General features: G+C 41.2%; 1 protein-coding gene across 1 annotated transcript; it reads right to left on the bottom strand.

Moving 5' to 3' along the window:
* Positions 1 to 7533: 7533 nt before the first annotated feature.
* LOC146253621 (ER lumen protein-retaining receptor 2-like) lies at positions 7534 to 19484 on the bottom strand. Its single transcript, XM_084677856.1, has 8 exons — positions 18986 to 19484; positions 17505 to 17605; positions 17003 to 17161; positions 15366 to 15618; positions 12355 to 15169; positions 12146 to 12208; positions 11846 to 12046; positions 7534 to 9692 (listed from the first exon to the last, which is right to left on the bottom strand). Exons 1-5 carry the CDS (start codon positions 19074 to 19076, stop codon positions 15135 to 15137), a joined length of 639 nt encoding a protein of 212 aa, XP_084533982.1. The 5' UTR covers positions 19077 to 19484; the 3' UTR covers positions 7534 to 9692; positions 11846 to 12046; positions 12146 to 12208; positions 12355 to 15134.
* Between the last annotated feature and the right edge of the window lie 1875 nt (positions 19485 to 21359).

The following is a 21359-nucleotide window of genomic DNA, read 5'->3' as shown; positions in this document are numbered from 1 at the left end:
AAAATAGTTAGTGCTTGAGGTTAAGTGTCCCTCAAAATAGTTAGTGCTTGAAGTTAAGTGTCCCTCAAAATAGTTAAGATTCGCTAAACAAATAATATTTGTGTGGAGTCAGATTGTGCTGAATAAAAATAGAGAGGCGTGTGGTGTGGTTTTTTCTTTGACCAAGAAGTAAAGAAATCAAGGGGAGAGATGGAGAAAGGTGGGGGTTAAAAGAGTCCCGTTACTTGAGATCTTAAGGGGATTCCAGAGGGTATAGTTTGAGTATTAATGCTGAGAGATGTGTCTGTTTAGATGAATTCCAAGTTTGGTGGTTAACAAATGCGTGATCAACATTTGTTATAATTCCTAGCCAAACAGAGTTTTTTTAAAACCTTTCCGACCAGAACTTGTATTTATAATCAGAGAATCTGTGATGTGTAATGTATTCAGTAAAAATTCAGAAATTAAACCCCCGGGTTTTAAATTGGTTCTAATACAACTGGAAAAGTTATATTAGAGCGAAATTAAGTGAACAGTCAGTAAACGCTAACAGCTGTGTTGTTGAAAGAAAGAAGTTGTGCCAGCGCGCACGGTTTGTAATGTAATACTGACATCAACAACGTTATTTTATTTTTATTTGAGGAAATGTGAACAATTATGAGAAAGCAATTGGAAAGTTACTTAAAAGATTGGTTTAGAGAGGATCATGGAAGGTTATGAAATGAAACGGGAACGTTCTGTGGATGTGAACAGATGATTGGTTTAAACACTGATGTTTTGAAGAGGAAACTATGCATATACTTTGAAAGTATAGGGGCAAACATTTTAAGTCTAAATAGTCAAATCTAGAGTTTTTAAGAGTTTTGAGGTATTAGATGCATTGTGGTTAAAAAATTAGAAAGAGAAAGTATTTACAATGTACTTTTATTTGGAGTTCAATTAAAATTTTGTTTTAAGTTTTATTTCAGAGTTTTATCAGAGCCTGGCATACTGTTTGGGATACATTGTTAGGCTGTGATAATGTTTTATTAATAAATGGTATTAGTGCATGAAGAGGATTGTTATAACATTCAGTTCTGAAATAATTTGGGAAGACTCATCAAGTCTGATGAATTGTGGTTATGATGGTTTGAGCTGATTGGCTCGTTTTGAACTGCAGCAAAACGAGTTATGAAGTTCTACCTATCTGACCTTTGTAGAACTTAAATTTTAAAAGAAAGAATTTTGAAGTGAAAGAAACAAGACTAACAGTTGATTTTGTTTAAATAAGGAAACAAAGAAACAGATTGTAAATTCTGGTAGGTTATGTAAATTCACAGGAGGAACTTATATTACTAAGGAATCTGTTTCATTATGTGCTGATTTGAGCCATGGGATGAATCATGTCTCAAACAGGAGGGATGGAAATAATGAAAGTGTTTATAGCATATGGATTTAAAAACTATTCAAGGAAACTTTAAGATTCTTTTTTTATTTATTTTTTTGCATACCCTATTTGTGCAAACATGATATGCATGAACTTTATTGAACTAAAGAAATGTGAAGGGGAAAATACTGCCTGGTAATTATATATAGTATGTTTACTATGTGAATTGAATTCTTTCCCAGTCCTATACCAGATGCTTAACACCATTTGAATTGATTTATAGAAGAATATTGAATTGATTTATTCTCATTTGATTCTTTGTAATACCACAACTTAAACCTTTCACATAGCATGATGAAAGAGGCTAATCAAATGGTTAACCAATTTTATAAAAATTGCTAACTAGAAAAGAGATCTTCTGCTTAATTCTGTTCCAGGTGAAGCTGTAACCTAAAGAGTGGAGGAGTTAAACCAGGAGATTGGTTTGACAGTTATATTTTGAATTAAATGTCTTTTGATCATTTTTTTTTTCTTCTATATTATAATTTTATAAAGCTTGGCTAAAGTTGTATGTATGTGGTGAAGGGGGCCTGTGAGAATGTCCAGGTGTGCCGTGGATACATGGATGTCGAATGTCCACTCTGCGGAGTGATGGTGGGTTTTCCCCTATAACATCATTAGGGTTTTCCCACTGTGTCCAGTGTGTCCTCACCACTTGGCCATAATGCTGCATAGTCTCATCAGTATAGTTGAATTGTATGTCAACATTGTGTCATCAGTAATGGAATATTTTTAATGTTTGTTGTCACCACCTAAAAGGGTGTGAAAGGAGGGATTTATTTGAACTTTAAAAATATCCACTTTAAATCCTCAAATGGGTTCTTGATATCAATATCTGTGTTTAATCATTGGTTTCCGACTGTTTGCATCTCATTTGACTCAGTTACTGCTTGATCATGGGAGATGAGGTGATGCTGGGACTGTAACTATTTTCTGCTTCAGGATGAGTCAGAGCGGCGGGTCTGACTACCTTTGGATATACAACCCCTGTTCTAAGGCCCCATTCCCATGGAGACCCTGTCCCCCCCTTTCTCACTGGATGCCGGGGATTGAACCCAGGCCTACCCCTTCCCCTTGCAGACCCTGCCCTATTTGCCCCTATGCCTCATCAGACCTAGGATTGCCGCCCCCCCCCCCTTCCACTTGAAGACCCTGCCCCAATACATCATCAGATGTTTGGTAAAGGCTGTTGTCCATTTATGGACAGGGCCATTCCAGGTCATCGAGAGAGCCTTGCAAGCCCTAAAGGTGTTGGGGAAAGGGAGTATGTGGAACCACTGGAGCATGTGTTGTGCTGTGCATGAGTTGGTGGAGAAGTGCCGGACGGCCAGTGAACCTTTTGCTATTGCTACGAATGTGAGAGTCCGGAAAAGAGGGTTACGACTAGGTCAAGAGTGTCACTGCTTGACCATACTAGCATTGTACTGGACTAAGAAGGTTTCCGGTAATTTGCTTAGTGTGTGCTATATCAAATATCAACATGATTGTTGCTCTATCCCATGTATCAGGTCCCTGTGCAACCGGATCATTGTCTCGGCTGTGGAGAACCCAACGAAGGGGTTCCAAATGCCGTTGCTGGCTGACCAGGACGAGGAGGCGGTGGTTGGTCTGGGCTATGTTGATTGATCTCTGGTGTTTTCAGAGATCAAAAGAGAGATTAAAGAATTTATAATACATTACAATACAATTCTAGAACTATAATCATTAGCTGTATCACAGGCATGGCACTATCTATAATCCCAGTTATTAATATTTGTGGCAACTTAATCACCAAATGCATCACGGGCACTGTGCACTATATAGCAACGGGAACAATGCTCATAAGACTTTATAAAGGATGGATGTATTAAAATTATGTATTGTGCTTATTAAATGTATGTCTTATGAACTTAGAAGTGTGCTCAGGCTTAAAACATTGTGTCTCAAACAGGGTGTGGGAAACAGGCTGTATTTTGTGTTGTTATCTCTCCATTTCAGAAGCAACCTTGAATCCGGGCTGAGATAGAGCCCGAGCAGGTGGGATGCGTAAGGAAGAACAACTCCCTGATACACGAGAGAACAAGCTCAACCCTTTTTTGATATTTCTGTTTCAATTGCACTGTATAATATATAATATAATATATTAAGACCCATCCAATCTGAATTTAAGACAATTTAATACTTTTTAAGGCCTTATTTTAGGAAAAGTGACTTAAGACTTTGTAAGGACCCGCGGCCACCCTGTGATACATGCAAATTCTGTGCCTGATGTGATGCTTGGGACTTCCACGCTTAATGCGGGCGCACATTGCGCACAAGTGAATTCTTTTGGCTGATTTGAGCGAAAAATAGTTTTTTGAGCTTGATGTAAAACAAACAAACATAGCCGTTTGTCCATTTGGTAAAACATTGTCTTGTGAAGGTAATTACGTTTACATTTCTTAACCTGGTATTCCATCTTTATATTGTTTCTATAGCTAACTTTCAATCTGTCAGTATCACTGTTGTGTGTCTAAACGGCACTAACAGTGCGTGTCCACTAGAGCGACGCAAATCGCTTGCCATCGCTTGCCTTCCCACAGTGCACCACCCTCGGGGGCGTGTCAGATAGATGAATATAGCATTGTAGTTCTCTAGAGTCACTGTTGTAGTTCGTATAACGTCATGGCAAAGTGTGCAGACTTGGGTTTACGTACTCGCAATATCGATCAAAATACAACTTACACACGTCAAACAAAAATCAGATACACTGGCTAGATGTAGTATGATTTTATCTAACCTAGCTATTGCACACAACACCGTTATCATTTTTTTCCAGTAAGATTGTAAATAATTGTATAGGCCAAGCTGGATTTTGATAACCACACCCTGTATTAAGAACCAACAAATGACATTCCCTCCCGGTCTTTTATATATTTTTAGAGGGAATACATTGGTATAAATATATCCTACGCAGTCTGATACTCTATCATTCATCATGAATAACATTCAGAGGATCGCTTTCATGGCCCTGCACTACTGCCGGAGAAGACGTCGCCGACTCTTCTGATTTCATCCCATTTGCCGTTTGCGGACAAACAACGGAGCTTATCACCGGCTGGTTCAGGAGCTCCGACTGGATGACGACCTGTTTCAGCGCTACTTCAGGCTGAACCGGGCCGAGTTCGATGACCTGCTGACCAGAGTGGGACCCCGGATAGCGAGGCGAAACACCTCGTTCCGCGAGGCGATCAGCCCAGCTGAACGCCTCTCTATTTGTCTACGGTAAGCTTTAATAGCAATTATAGTAAACAGTAAATATTTCTGTGTTCTCAGACAAAAATATAGTGTACTTATTTTCTATGCATTATTTTCTGTCTTGGTAGATACCTTGCCACGGGGGATTCGTTCATGTCGATCAGCTTCAGCTATCGTGTGGGGTCATGCACAGTGGCACACATTGTTGGGGCTGTGTCTCAGGCCATTTGGGACTGCCTGGTGGAGGAGCACATGCCTGTGCCGACCAAGCAGGACTGGAGGGACATTTCTGCAGGCTTCCTTCAGAGGTGGAACTTCCCAAATTGCCTGGGGTCCATTGATGGCAAGCATGTTGTCATCCAGGCACCTCACAATTCAGAGTCACTGTACCACAACTACAAGGGGACATTCTCCATCGTTCTCCTTGCGGTTGTGGACGCCGACTACATGTTCTGGGTCATAGATGTCGGTGGCTATGGACGGAACAGTGACGGCGGGATCCTGGGGAACTCTGCATTTGGTGAGGCCCTGAAGTATGGGACCCTGGACCTCCCAGAGAACGGTGTCCTCCCTGGAGCAGAGCCACGCGGACCACTGCCACACGTCTTCGTGGGTGATGAGGCCTTTCCTCTACGGAGCAACCTCATGCGCCCCTTCCCTGGGACAAACCTCTCCAGGGACAAGAGGCTCTTCAACTACCGCCTCAGCCGTGCCAGGTTGACAGTTGAGTGTGCCTTTGGCATACTCTCCAGCCAGTGGAGAATGTATCGGCGTGTCATTGGTGTCAACCCAGCAAAAGCAGAGGCGTGTGTGAAGGCCACTTGCATCCTCCAAAACTACATCCAGAGGTCCAGGAGGGGTGCCATGGGATGTCCAGAAGCCAGTCCTGGCCAGGAGGGGTCGGCAGGTCTCCAGGAGGCTCCACGAGTGGGCAGCAACAACGCTGCACGTGCAGCTATTCGCGTGAGGGATGCATTCACTGCATATTTCAATGCAGAAGGTGCAGTGCCCTGGCAGCAATCAGTTGTGTAGCCCATGTCATCAAGAAACAAAGGCTCTTTTAAGAGCCACCCACATTAATCAGAAAAAAAGCAAACAGTTCCAGAATGTTTTTTTCATAAAATATGAGTTGAAATCATTGTTTTTCTTATCATTACTAATTTTCACAACCAACAATTCATAGTAAATATCTACCAGCCCATTCAATAAAAGGAACACAAAGTTTTGTCAGTGACATCTTTTTTTTATTAATTACATGTCACTCTGTGTGGCCTGCATCTCTGCCTCAAAAAACATGCGGTGAATGTTGAACTTTAATTCAGTCCGCTTAGCTGGTGGCAGTCTTTTGAGCGCAGGGAGAAGGCTTTTAAAAAACAGCTCATCCTCATCCTCTGCTTGAGGTGGTGGAAGAGGAGCAGGTGTCTGTGCCTGCTCCATAGCACCAAGCATCCTCTCCTCAAATTCAGTCAACCTCTCTCTGCGCACCCTCTTTCGACCAGAGGATGCTGGGGGCTGGCTGGTAGTTGCGACTGCCTGACTAGCAGGGGAAGCTCTGGCCTCACTGGTTTCTGGCTCGCTGTCTGCTCTACATCTTCCTGGCTGACTGGGGATGTGGTGGCAGGCCTCTGGAGGTTGCTGCTGGAGTCCCTGTACTCCATAAATGGATCCAGGAACCCCATCACAGCAGCATACTTCCAAGGTTTATGCTTGGAAAGACCTGCTCCACTCCTGCCCAACTCCTTCTCCCTGTTCCTCTCCCTTTTGAAGCTGTCCCTCAAGTTCTTCCACTTTTTTTTACAAACCTCATCTAGAAATACATTATTTGAAAACTGTTTAATAGACATACACGTTCACATGTGTAAAGACGTTGTATTATATTACTTGAAGTCTCTGCTAATCTGTCGATACAACTAGAGTCCCAGCCGGGCTAGCACTACTGTACCTAGGCTAGCTAGCTCTACTGTAGTTACCACAGAACGAAGTTACGTAATTTGACTAGACTGAATTTGAAAGTACAAAATACCCACCAGGAGCACCAACCTTGCGCCAAGCATCGTTTTTTTTATTTACATCTCTGTACGAATACAGAGATGTGTCGTACAGCACCGGGTACGCAGCTACAAAAACAATTATTTTCTCCTCCATCTTGAATGTGAAAGCTAGAAATGTTTACCATGGTTGCTACGTTACGAGAAACAAGAAAACACTCGATTTGGCCATCGCTAGCGAAAATCGCTCCTCATTAGCATAAAGTTGAGAAAATCTCAACTCTAATCGCTTGAATCGCGTTGCGTCGCTACCCACAATGCACCACGCAAGCGATTCGCCTGGCTCCATAGAAAATGAATGGAAAACATGTTGTCGCTGGCATCGCGTCGCTGCAGTGGACACGCACTGTAAGGGCTGCATAGACGTTCATTTGGAATAGACCAACCGGCCTGGGGGAAAAGGGGGGCCGGCCAACCGTGTCGCTCAATCTTCTTCCAACATTATTAGTAGTAGTAAAAATTATGGGCCGGCGGCCTTCCGTCCCAAAAGTGCTTTGGCCCATCGGGAATTCTCCCGATGGCCAGTCCGCTACTGTCAATGCAAACTCATCAATGAGCTTTTCAAAGTCCAGTTGGACTATTGACTAGGGATGCACCGAATCCAGGATTTGGTTTCGTCCGAATATTGGGCTTCATGACGGGTGTCGGTTTCGGCTGAACCTTAGATTTTTTTTTCACCAAACCCAAGCCCTACGCTTGCACTTAACGGCTGGTTGAAATAGTGACACATCTTAAATGCGTTAAGAACACGTTCATCTCGAAGACGAGTTCATTCAGAATCAGCTGGTCGACAGACTGATTTCCTTTTCATATAGTCCAGCAGCGTCACAGTGCATTTCCCTGCATTGGAGCCCAACTTCAATGTAGTGATCAAATCAAATCAAATCAAATTTATTTGTATAGCCCTTTTTACACGCAAGCATGTCACAGAGGGCTTCACATACGCCCATAGAACTGCCCCTCAACCAACCTAAACCCTCAAGGAAGACAAGGAAAAACTCCCAGAAAAACTCCCAACGGGAGAAAAAAATGGAAGAAACCTTGGGAGGAGCAATTCAGAGAGGGATCCCCTCCTCCAGAGACGGTTGGCAAGAGAGAGGAGCAGAACACAAGCTAAACATAGTCATACAGTGTCAATGGGTTTTGAAACACCAAAAATCCATTGTTCGGCTTTATAGTCGTTGGATGGGACCTGGAAACTCGCTGTTGGCCGTCATGGAGGCTGGTTTCCGGTTGACGACCTGGTCCAGCGTTGGTAGACCGACGACCAGGCAGGTCCTGACAGCTCAGACCCCCCACACCACAAGGGATGTGTGGGGGGGACAGAGAGGAGAACAGGGATTAGAGAATGCCAGGAGCAGCTAACAGTTTCAGTCGTAATAGAATGAGATCCCCACCGGTCAAGTGTGGACTAGTGCAGCAATTTAACAAAGCTAAGAGTGTATTTGATGCAGCCCCACACACCAAGTCAGCGACAGCCCCCCTTGGTTGGAACATGAAATCTGTTCCAGGGGAACAACTCTAAAATAGGTTATATTTATACGAATAAGGATGAAAATAACCAGCCCCCCGTTGTCTCCAACTAGTAAACTATAACAATTAAAATATACAGCAACGGAACTATTACAGTAACAATATACAATAACAGGTTTACTTTATTTGTAACATTTAAATGGGCAGTGTGAACATAAGCTAAAATTACAATTTAAAAGTTACATGTGATACACACATAGGCAAACGCACACCCCAGGTTTACATAGAAAGTACACACATTTAACAATCATAGGATTGACTAAACAGGAACGTTTTTAATCTAGTTTTAAATGTCAAAACAGTATCAGCCTCCCTAATTGAGACAGGTAATTTGTTCCAGAGAAGAGGTGCTCTATATGAGAACGCCCTACCTCCAGCAGTTTTTTTCTTAATTTTGGGTATTACCAGATAGCCGGCATCTTGAGATCTTAGAGTCCTTGCGGGGCAATAGGGTGCAAGGAGACCGGAGAGGTACAGTGGTGCCAATCCATGTAGAGATTTGTAAGTTAGTAGTAAAACTTTGAAATCAGCTCTGGCTTGGATAGGGAGCCAGTGTAAAGAGATAAGAGTAGATGTTATATGATCAAACTTTCTTGTTTTTGTCAATAGTCTAGCAGCAGCATTTTGTACCCGCTGTAAATTTTTCAAGTAGGTAATTGGGAGGCCAGAGAACAACACATTGCAGTAGTCCAATCGGGACGTAACAAAAGCATGTATTAGTTTTTCAGCATCATCCTTTGAGAGGAATTTTCGTATTTTGGCAATATTACGTAGATGGAAAAATGCAGTTCTGGTGATTTGTTTAATATGGTACTCAAACGAAAGGTCTGGGTCCAATGTGACTCCTAAATTTTTTACCAACTGGCTTTGAGATACTTTGACACCATCTAAGTTTAAGGTCAGATTGGATAAATTATTTCTGTATTTTTTAGGGCCGAAAATTTGAACCTCGGTTTTATCCGAATTAAGAAGAAGGAAATTTGCTGTCATCCAAGTTCTCAACCCGGAAACACATTTTTCCATAGCATGTGGAAATTCTCCAGGCTTTATGGACATGATGTGTCGTTTGTGAACGATTCGTTCATTTTGAACGAATCCTTATAAGGACTCGGGAGTAACAAGTTCTCTCAACGAGTAATTCGTTCATTTCCCGACCCGGTCTTTCTACAAGTCTTTGGATCATTTTTCACGTGACCTGCATAGGCTCTGTAGCCAAGGGCGTAGGTTTGGTCTCAGACTTGGTGGGGACATCCACCCATCAACCCCCCCCCCCCCCCTCCCAGAGCGCAAATCAAATGCCATTCTGTATACTAACCCTAAAGAGCTAGTATAACTGTATAATCAAAAAAATGCACTCTCCAAAAAGAGACTGTGATGATGAGACTGTAATGCTGAACAACAAAAAGTTTTATTATCATAAACCTCACCTGAAACCCTGATGATGTTTCCTCAGCCTGCTCTACATCTGGTGTGTTTTCATGCTGTCTTTCCTGCATACAAAATGGTTTATTCATTTAGTAACCTATCCTATGGCTAGCAAGTTTAACCCTCCTACCATATTGTATACAGTGTTATTTGGGCATTAATAATCAAATAATGATTCATTATATTTGAATAACCAACAGTGTTAACTTATTTACATTGCCAACTGTTTTTTCCAGCACTTGTCGAGCAATGCAGTGACAGTCCATCAACTGTGAATTTGTCCTAGGCTAGACTCCTGACCTTGGTTGAAAGATTAGCTACAGAAGCTAGGTTTAGCTGTAACAATATCCTGGGTAACATATAATATCACCAGTTAATACTTTTTCCACAGTAGAATCTGCATTTGAAAGCCTGGTCACTACCACTGCTAGTGTGGCTAGTTATTTAGCTTGACTTTGACTTTTTGAAAAAGCTTCATATGACCCCTTTCTTCTTCTTGGGTGGAGGCATATCTGATCTACAAAGCACAAAAAGGGGGCAAACATGTACATGCTGAAGGGCAAAGGGAATATTAAAATGTGTTACTCTGGCCTTTTATGTATGTATTGTTGGCAGACAGACCTGGTAAGTTAGCTGTACCGTACCGTTGTCGCCGACACCCGCTAGCTTGTCTGCGACTGCCAGTGCAAGCAAGCAAAGTAGCATGTGTTTCTTCCCGTGCGTGTCGCGTGTCAGATAACCCTCCCCCTTCGGGTTTTCAAATCAATGGCTTTTCTTGTACTGTCGCGTCCTGGCCGTCGGAATCAATCCAAATAGCAGCACAATTCGCTCAAATATTGGTGGGGACAATTTTGTCATTTTCAAATGTTGGTGGGGACAAGTACCTAGCGCCCCCCCCCCCCCTAAATCTACGCTCATGTCTGTAGCTTGAGGAACGAACGATTCGTTCATTTCCCGACTCGGTCTTTCTACGAGTCTTTGGATCATTTTTCACGTGACCTGCATAGGCTCTGTAGCTAGAGGAAACGAACGATTTGTTCATTTCCCGACTCGGTCTTTCTACGAGTCTTTGGATCCTTTTTTCACGTGACCCCCATTGTATTTTTTAGTAGAGGAAACAGTTTCCTTATTCCCTTTCGCGTGGCTGCTGTTTTAGTAAGACGTGAATGATATTTGCTCAAGTCATCATACTGACTGGTTTTGTTATTTTCACTTTAGGCTACATTTACACTTACAGTTTAGTGCAGCGTAATTGTTTGACGTGATAATTAAATGCTAGTTTGATAATACATGAGCAAATCATACAAACTCATGATACATTATTTTAATGCAGGAATTTCTTTTGAAATAGTATCTGCTGGTGCACATGTCATGTGCCCCCCCCCCTCCCCCCCCGGTTGAAATGAATGAATGACTCGAAAAAAGATTTGTTCACTTTACTGAACGAGATTCAAAGAACCGAATCAGTAAAATGAACCGAACTTCCCATAACTACTTCAATGGGCTGCTTTGAACAGTTTTTTTCAGTACTTCGAAACTTGGATCATTGGTGGTCATTGGATAAATGCTGCGATTATGTCCCGCCCACGGACGCTCAGCGTCTCTGGGGGTGAATGGAGGAGTGGGCTGGCCTGGACGCTGGGCTTCTGCTTTATGATTGGAGGGTCTGTCGAAAGATTGCATCTCCTTTTGATTGACAGCCATTTAGGACTATAAAAAGTCACCGAAGCTATTAGAGCTCAGTCCTATCGCGGATTTTGGCCACACTCTCGTGCTTTATTTGACCGGACATTTTCGCACATTATTTTTGTTTTCACTCTGAATGTTTCTAATGTTATGCGCGGTGCCGTTGACCCACTCGGCATCTGGCAACCTGAGGGTTGCAGCCCCTGAAGCCCATTGCCTTAATCCGGCCCTGGGTGTGATTACCTACAAGAAAAAGGTAGAAAAACTGTAACATTATCAGTCATCCACTGACACTTCTGCATCACAAGAATTGATTCACAGCTTAAAAGGTTCAGTGGTGCGGGAAGTGTATGTGAAAGTAAATAGTGCAGTGTAATAATGACTAAATCTATAATATTCACACTTCCCAATTCTCACTACCAATTTCAAAAGGCTTTGACGTCTGGCATAGTTATTAGTAGATAGTAGACTATCTAACAACAGGTTAGGTTGTTAGATACTAACAACCTAAATATGGTTGAACACAATATACCTTTTAAGGTAAGACGCTTCTCGCCCAGCCCTGCCCTGGAAAGGTCATCCTTTTCTGCTTTGCTTGGAACCAAGCATTTGTTTTTTTCTCCAAGACAGCAGAAATTGTGTGTGTATGTAAAAGATGTACTTCTTGAATTTCTGGAAGTTTGATGTTGTGTAGTTTGGCCTCGATAGGGGCTAAACAGCCGTGCCACTTCAGCTTAATGAAAAAAAAAAAACCCACAAGGTTGGACCTACTGAGCATTGCCTTATCAATTACTTTAGGGTTAAAGAATCCCTCCAGTAAATATTAACTTACCATCAACTGGGTGTCTAGGTGCAGCAAAAGATGAAGACGTGGAAGATGGTATGCTTGAACTTGCTGTTGTGACACAATAGAAATCACAGAAATCATATGAATAAATAATGGATTTCGGCAGTACCTGCTACACAGAAATAATTTAGATTTGCAAAGTAAGTATACCTTTGTGTGCTAACTATCGATCTATTGAATTGTTGTGTACATACATTTCTCCAAACGGCCTGCAGTCTCACGGAGCAACTCTGCTATCGACCGTCTTTCTTCCATCTCACAATGTCACTAGCCGTTCAGCAGAAGGTTCCAATGCCCGTGATCATTGAATTCAGGTTGAAAAATGCGGAAGTGCTTGCACTAGTTAGCTAGATTGAATCTATGGCTCTGGATTGATTGCAATGTCTGAACGTCAGTTTCCATGCCGACTGGCCTCCTCTCATTATCATATTGGGAACAATGAATGAATATATAAATAAAATAAATGAATAAATAACTAGGAGTCAGATGGCTGAACGGTGAGGGAGTCGGGCTGTTAATCAGAAGGTTGCTGGATCGATTCCCCACCGTGCCAAATGACGTTGTGTCCTTGGGCAAGGCACTTCACCCTACTTGCCTTGGGGGGAATGTCCCTGTACTTACTGTAAATCGCTCTGGATAAGAGTGTCAGCTAAATGACTAAATGTAAAATGAATATATAAATCAATCAATTAATAAATGAATACAAAGAAATACATACATACATGTAAAATATATGTAACTCTTGATTGACAATTGTGCATTAATTAGGCCTAATACATATATTCATTTAATTCTGTCTAAATGCATGGATGTGGACATTTATTTATTCATTCATTCATTTGTGCATATGGCAGGTTTGGTCCTCCATACCCTGCAGTTCTCGAATCAATCTCAGGGTACTTTGATGGCGACGTCACAGTGACCTATCCTCGGCGCCGTCTCAAGTCGGACAAAAAGTCTAACCAGAATTCACTGTTTCAAGTCAGCCGGTTGCAGCTGCATGAAGTCAGTCCATGTCGTACTCACCTACTGGCAGCTCGTTAACTTCTTCTTCTACTTTCGGAAACAGTAATCTACTATTTCACTGAAGCATTAGCATCATGACATTAGCCTCTGTAACACATACTACAGCGGTCTATGTAATAATAATTTTTTGTTGCAGGATTTATTATGACATTAAATTACAAGTAAATGATTTGTGGGTGAAATTATCATTACCTGTGGTTTCAAACTAGTGTAGCTCACAGCAACGCTGTAGCCTAGTCTAGTAGCTAACAAAAACATCTCCACAGGCACAGCTGTTAACAGTAGGAAGTCAAACGGCGGCACATGTTCGGCACTACCCTTACTTAAATCAAGTCTTTTAATGGGTGAAACTATTTGACTAGTGACTACTAACCTGAACTCCATTGCAACAGCTTAAACTTGCCAATCTTTTCACGAAAATAATTAATTTCAGCCTAAACCGCACAACGGAACGTTAAATCGAATTCAACCAACGCAATCGCTACCAAGAGAGACGAACACAGTCTAGTACAGTAGCCTACTGTAGTAGTACAATTTAGCGGGGCAGCTTCTCCACACAGGGCTATATTGCATTTTGCTGTTACTGACAATGATCGCTACCACTGAGATTTTTATGAATGAATGATTTTCCCCTAAATAAATGTCAAGCTTATTTACGTTTTTGGGGGCATATTTTCAGTTAGCAGATGGTACTATTTGAATTGCGATTCCATCTAAGATTGCTACTGCTGGTAACGTTGTTAAAATAAGCTTCAAAGGGGGTTCTTTAGTAATGAATGAATGCAATATGAGTAGGCTAAATGCCTCAAAATATCATGAGAAGGGAAAAACTTAAAATGATAGTCATAGAGTCATAGAGATTAGGTCCATTTTTACACCGGTCTGTCAAATGTATTCGTTTTGATTCAACAATGAGGCTGCTGATCACCATTCAATCTTGCAAGAGAAATGAGAAGACAACTATTTCATCCTAGCTTACCTCTTCACTCTTAGTATTTTGAGTTGTAAATGAGCAGAAAAATTATATGCTTTTAAATCTATGTAATCTTTATAAATAATAAGTAGGCTATGCATTTTTAAATAAAAATCAGTTGTAAAAATGTAATTAATAAACAGACCCCCCTGCAACTGACGCAGGCACGCACACCCCACAATTTCCAGAGAAATTGCACCCTCTCTAGTTTAAGGTATGTCTGTAAATTTCAGGAGAAAAAGAGTAGCACTACAAGGGTATGTATGAACATTGGTGCAGCACCAGCAGAATACTTGAAGTCCTTTAAATGGCACAAGGTCTTTATAGGTTTCTATAAAGGCACAAACAAAATGGAAGTCAGAATGAGAAGGAATACACCATATGCACCAGGAATAGTGCATTAAAAGAAATGGCAGTTATTAATGACCACTTTGGAACACAAATTAAAAACGGAATGAATAAAATGAGGGACAGGTAAACAGTGGGGTTCAAACATACAAACTCAACCACTGTGGACACAAACAAGGTTGATTTGTCAATTCTTCTTTAAACATAAAAAGAGAAGAGTACAAAAAAGTCAGAATATTCCTTTGACATAAATCAAATCCATGAAAAAGAATTTAGCATTGTGCCTTTCATTACCAAGTTCAACAAGGAACTTTGTTTTGAGTCAACCTTATTTATTACAATGCATGTTTCATTGTTAGAAAGAAAAGAAAAATACACATCTCACAAGTAGAAAAAAGGCAAGGCAAGATGCTAAAAAAAAAAGGAACCCAAAGGCTGATCAAGAACCCGTGTTCATATGATGTTCAGTTCTGGAACTTGTTGGTGACAAGTTCATGACGAAGAGACTAGTATTATGCCTCCCATTGGCTCTGTCTCATACATCTTCTGCTGGCTTGGAGGGATTTCAGGATGTTTTTTCCACATGCCCTGAGTCTGCTTGAAGACGCGGGTCTCCCTGTCTAGTTCTTATGCTGGAAGGCTCAGCTTCTTTCCTTTCAGCACTAAAGACCAAAAAAAAAACGATATTCATGATAATGAAAAGAAAGGCCGAGGTCATACAAAAAAGGGTTTTTCCTCATGCTAATATCAACAGATTGACAAATGCATCGCCAAAAGCATTCAAATGGGACATGGGTAAGTTGTGGCTTCCACCCACAGTATGGTCAAGATGCCAATAGTCAACATTGAAAAACTCACCTTTGGTAACGTAGAGATAGAAGAAGTCACAGTACAGGATGGTCTGGACCACACCTGCCACAATGGCAATCATGTCAAAGAAGCCCTCAAAGTAGAAACGCCAGATCCAGTTGAAGAGGTAGAGGGCTCGATACATGCCCAGGAAGAACAGGTAGTGGGTGGTGATGGTCTCCGCCTCACCAGTCTTACTGATCATGAAGAGCTGGGGCAAGATGGCCACAGACTCCAGGTAGATGGAGAACGTCCACAAGATCTATAGAGGAAAGCGACAGAAAAGATTAATTCCATTATAACATAACTCTTGGTCCAAATCATTGCCTTCAAGCAAGGCCATATCATTCAAAGAGCAACTCTGAACCACAAACTAGAAGCAGTGCTAGAAAAGATTAGATTACACTGACAAACATTGAACAACCATTTATGCTCAATGCAGCAGGGCTCGACATTAACTTTTTGAGGCACTTGTTCTTTGGACAAGTACATTAACGTTTCACTTGTCCAGACACAAAAGTCACTTGTCCGGGTAAAGATTTATAATTGTCTACATTTTTTAAATGGTGTTGACGTTTTTAGTTTGCTAGCGTCGGCAGTGGTGTACCTAGCAAGCTTTAGCAGCATTTGTATCGGTTGTATGTAGTTAAATATCAGCTCATATTCAACTGTAAAGTAGGCTATACACAAGTGGTGATTTTAGACCCTTTTTAGGGGTGCTCAAGCACACCAAAAAAAAAATATATATATATATTTTTTTTTTTAATGTTATCATTTGATGCTGGTAGTTCATGAAGAAAGGGACATCGTTTTTTCATTCACTCAATATTTTTCATAATAATACATAAATGTATTAATTGTTATCAAGTGAAATTAGGGATTTATAATAGCAAGGGGGTTTAGCACTTTTGCAAGGCACTGTATTCATGTCACATTCTAATTGGGGGCTGAGTACCCCTAGAGGTCTGATCCTAGAATCGCCCCCTGCTCAGACGCTCTCACACCAAACCTTGTACTTCTCACGCTGAGAAGGCAAAGCCAACCAAGTAGTCCTGCTAACGTTGTAAACAGCAATGGACGAGGTGCAGGCCCACGGAGTGAAGCAACATAGACACGCGAAAACCTGTGAAAGCTCGTCTCGTGGCCATTTCTCTTATTTTAGATACAGTATAAGTTTAGATAGCTTGCAAATACAAAAAAAATTATCATAAAATGTTCTACTAGCCATTTGCCTACTTGAGCAAGTCACAGTTTTTTTAAGCCCTGATAGTGTAATTGCGATGACACAGTAAATAATTTTTCAAGTAATAAGCCCCCGTTCAAGTGTTTAGCATTAAATTGGCTGCACTGTCTGCAGAGATGTTGGGACAAAGCCACTTATTTTGTGTTTTGCTAATGCAGAATTCGGTCAAATAAATTTGGTAAAATAGACGTAATAATTGGAACATAACGTGAGGTAACATAGCATTTTATTTAGTTTGAGTTTTAACTTGTCCAGTGGGACAAGTAAAGTTCTCTTCCACTTGCCCTACAAAAAATCCACTTGTCCCAGACAAGCGGACAAGCCTTAATGTCGAGCCCTGAATGCAAATCGGTGGCCCCAAAGTCGTGAATTTCTTTTTCCCCTCATGTTTTGTGTCTCTAACCTCTAAAGGAGAGAAGTCATGGTTGACCAGGAAAGCCAGCCCCCCTACAGGAACAATTAGGAACTCCATCCTGAACGTATCATGGTTACCATCATAGGTGGCCTTGAACTTCATGTAGATTAGGTAAACAGTGGCATAGGCACACCCTATGTAAATCACCTATGGAAGAGGAGGGAAGAGTGAGATGGGTAACAGTTCTTTAGGTCTTTGGCATTTGTCATGCTTTAATGGACAGATATTAAGTGAAGTGTGACAGGAAAGGCAGAGAGAGAATGAGAGAGAGAGTGAGCGGGAGAGAGAGACATGCAGCAAAGGGCCAAGGCTGGATTCGAACCCAGGATAACACTTCACATGTTGTCATTAGACAAACTAGTCCTACAACCAACTAAGGGATATACAAGCCTTATTTAGTGAAGAAAAACAATGAAAAGAAGCTACTATAAAACCTCCAGCCTTTTGGGGAGACATGTAAAAGGCAATTGGGATGCAACACTCTTCGTACTTTCATGGTAGTGTTGTAGAGGGAGATGAAAGATGAGAGCAGGTCCAGATAGCGACTGGTGAAAACCACGGCAAACAAGATTTGGCTCTTCCCAGAAATGCCTACACAACAACACATTTGTACAAAATGTCACATATCTGGCTGATAATCCACTAAAACAATTATTCTTGACAATATAAATTACACAGCTTTATTTGTTGTTTTACCAGAATGTTTAAAAGGACCAATTCATGGCCAAAAGGTGAGTTACAGGCACCCTTTTTGTTTTCACACCCTCAGCAAAGTGAAAAAGTTCTCCAAACAAGACAGAGAGCACCACTATCTGGTTTCACATTCTAGGCCTATATGACAATATATTATGCAGTATGAACAGAGTACTGGCTTGCTATTTACCTATCCCATCTTTAATATTTGAATGATTTGGGGGAGGGATATACGCCTTAATAAGTCCTCTTGCTAATGCCTAATTGCTAATGCCTCCAGCTGGCATCTATTGATAGGTTAACAGGGGTCCGTGTCTAAATAATATTTACTGTTAAAATAACTTGACACAGTGTAATCTGTGAGGTTTGCTACCTGCTTCCGTAGGTCTTTCTAGAACGCCACGTCATAACCCAGAGATTGCTTGGTCTAGGCTAACCTTCATACTAGAACAAGCCATCCATGAATTTAACTGCATAGCTAGCCAATAAACTTGTGTTAACATTGTGAAAAGTTAACAAGCCTTTGATTCTGAAAACTGCATGACTCTCAAGCCATAGTTATACTGTATGAAGTATATTGTTTTAACGTTAGCCTACGATGTGTCAGAGACTAGCCAGATAGCCTGGCTAACATTCTACACATCAAGTAGACCACCATACTAGGTAGACAACTAGTGTTGTTACACAACACAGCACGTCTATGATGGAAACCCAATCTTTAATTTTCTAAGCACAAAATACGCAGCAATGTGTAACTCGCAATGTGTAACTACTGCATGTATTAATATTTATTATTTTGTGCTTGATGGAGATGGTTGTCACTCCTACGCTAGATTTCTAGGCTAGCTAGTTAAATTACTACTTTGGAGGTAGGTAGTGGTACAGTACTCCAACTTGCGCAAGCCAAAGTTACCATATTTAGAGCATCAGATATATGTTTAGAACCATAAATGTCACTCTCAACGCACACATGCCAACAAAAATTCATGAAAGACAGACAGGCCAAGAGGTGACATGCCTATCTAGCTTGTTGTAGCTAGGTCATTGCTAGATATTATGGGATCTGTATTTCGAATGCTACCTACAGAACTGGCATAGTAATATTGGCCGGGTTTCCCAGATTTGTTAAGAAGCTCTTAACGCTAAGAGCTTCTAAGGAACGTTCTAAAAGCGTTCTAGAGCGCTCTTAGAACGTTACTAAGAAGATCTTAGCGTTGAGAGCTTCTTAACGAATCTGGGAAACCCGGCCATTAAAAGTGCCTTTTTTAGCTAGCTTACCTGCACAAGACCTGGTTTTCCATATTTTGAGCAGCAAAATAATAATAGCCGCCAGGTGGGAGAGGTCTCCAGTTAATCTGAAGATGTTCATTGCTCCGGTAAGTAAGTCCTTTTCTTTGTGTATAAATTAGCTAATACAATTGCACTGAATGCAACTTGGTGCAACAAACCAAAAGATGGCGAGAATGCAAGTCGACGTGGAAGGGGCGGGAGAAAAAGTTTTGTTATAGGATTGGAAACCTTATATGATGGACACCTCACATAGACATGACCACAATAATCAAATTTATAAAATATTTGGCAAAGCCAGGCGTTGCAAACCTAAGCCCAGACCTAGGACTTGGGTTTAGATATGGCGTTCCACAGGGAATGCCACCAAGCAAGCGAATCTTTTTTGTATTAATTTGAGCTCAAAATAGTTTTTTTTTTTTTTGTTTGTTTTTTGCTTAATGTAATATAAACATTACGTTGGACTTGTATTGTTATATTTGCCAAAAATGACAACCCAAATTACAACCTAAAAGATTTGGGGCTTTTGAGACAACCAAGCCCCACCCCTCGACTCTCGGCTTGAGGCAACAGCCCCGGTGGATGTAGGTGGTATTGCATTTCCGATTTTCTACCCGACTCGTCCGGTCGTTTTTATTCTATTAACTCCAGTCAACATATCTAAAACTATCTCCCCCAATACTTTTTGTTCGATTCTCGAACCTGGCTCATACTACAACATTTTTCATAAAATAATTTTTCCAGATTTTTTCTAAGATTGAAACCAATCCGAAATGGGTAAACTAGCAGCCCATTTATTTGCTTGCGTCAAGAAAAGTTGCCTGGAAACGTGCTCGCGGATACGAACAATGAACGAGCACAAAAGGGAGCATCAGCAAATCGCTGATTTACCTGAGCTGAATGAGAACAAGGAGAAAGGATTTGATCATCTACAGCTGCCTACCTTTATTGTAGCACGTTTTATAAATGGTTGCACATACATGACGGTTGTTTGTAGAGTTAATTTCAGTTATTTTAAATATATTGTTGACATGTTATTCTGAGGCAAAGACAAAGATGAATAAATAATGTCTGATAACGTCAATATTGTTATGGTCGTTATATTGTTAGAACTTTAAGTCAGTTAACACCGCAATGATGGCATTAACAATAAGCTAGTAATAGTAAACAACACTCATCATCCTTATAATAGTAACAAAGGTATAGGCTTAATTTGCTTTGCAAAGCTAGAACAACGACGGAGCCAAATATTCAGGTTTAGGCCTACAGTTTATGTATCCGACACAATACATAAGTAGTCAAACTATAAACACGAAGCAAAAAGAACAACGTATAGGCCCTGCACGTACAATACTGCTGTACTAATAGTATTGATTTTCGTAACGTTCACATGTATCTGCTTCTTGATCGGACTTGTACCACATTCTGACAGTTTTTTGCAATGCCTTAGCTCCAGCTCACAAGCTCGCAACTGGTTGTTGCAAAGTATGACGTATACAGCTAGTTGCAAGCATGCACGAGTTTCGGAGCTAGGAACAAGCTTCTGCGCAAGACCGGACGAGTCGGTCTGGAAAGATGGCGCAGTCCATTAGGAGCTCTCGTTTGCCTCACTGCGCCACTGAGCACTTTTCATAGAATGAATGGATGGGGACGCCATCTTGGAAGACAGAAGTAGCTGTCTCTAGTTATATGAACTCTATGGAGACAACATTTGGGGCGCAAGCCCCAGAAGCCCTAGCTACGGTGGTGTACACAAAAGAGTCTAAAGAGACAGGGAAGGTAATAGTAGTTGTCTGGGTGGATGATCTTATCATTGCAGCCAGCAACAACGAGAGTCTAGAGAAAGCGAAAAACTGGTTTTCTACCAAATTTAAGATGAAGGACTTAGGTAGGTTGAAATATTTTCTGGGCATGGACTTCAGCCAGTCTGATGGCTATGTAAAAGTGTCACAAAAGAGGTATGTTGAAAAGATACTGGAACGTTTCGACATGCAGGAGTGTATAAAAGTGTAGAAAGTTAGACTACTCTGAAGATGCGCCTAAAATGTCTGATGTGAAGAAGTACAGGGAGGCTGTCGGCAGTCTCATTTACCTGATAACCTGTACACGTCCTGACCTGTTTCATGGTGAGCAAGTTATCACAGCATTTTGCTGACCCTACAGATGAACATTGGGTTACTGTGAAACATGTTTTGCGTTATCTCAGGGGTACTGCCGACAAACAACTCTGTTTCAGGAAGAGCAGAGAGAGTCTAGGCTGCGGACGCTAGTGACAGACGCAGTACCACGGGGTATTGTGTGAGTATGGGTAAAGACAGCTCCTTAGTCTCTTGGAAAGCCAAGAAGCAATCCACAGTAGCATTAT

Source organism: Hypomesus nipponensis, chromosome 17, assembly GCF_054491055.1.
Source record: "Hypomesus nipponensis isolate SF chromosome 17, ASM5449105v1, whole genome shotgun sequence".
NCBI classification, from domain to species: Eukaryota; Metazoa; Chordata; class Actinopteri; order Osmeriformes; family Osmeridae; genus Hypomesus; species Hypomesus nipponensis.
This window is presented reverse-complemented; position numbering and strand designations above follow the sequence as displayed.

Coding starts and splice junctions, on each gene's coding strand:
- LOC146253621 (XM_084677856.1), bottom strand. CDS start 19,076: ATGAACATCTTCAGATTAACTGGAGACCTCTCCCACCTGGCGGCTATT. Junction 17,606..18,985: donor GAAAACCAGGTCTTGTGCAG/GTAAGCTAGCTA, acceptor GTTGTTGTGTAG/GCATTTCTGGGAAGAGCCAA. Junction 17,162..17,504: donor TCTACAACACTACCATGAAA/GTACGAAGAGTG, acceptor CCTCTTCCATAG/GTGATTTACATAGGGTGTGC.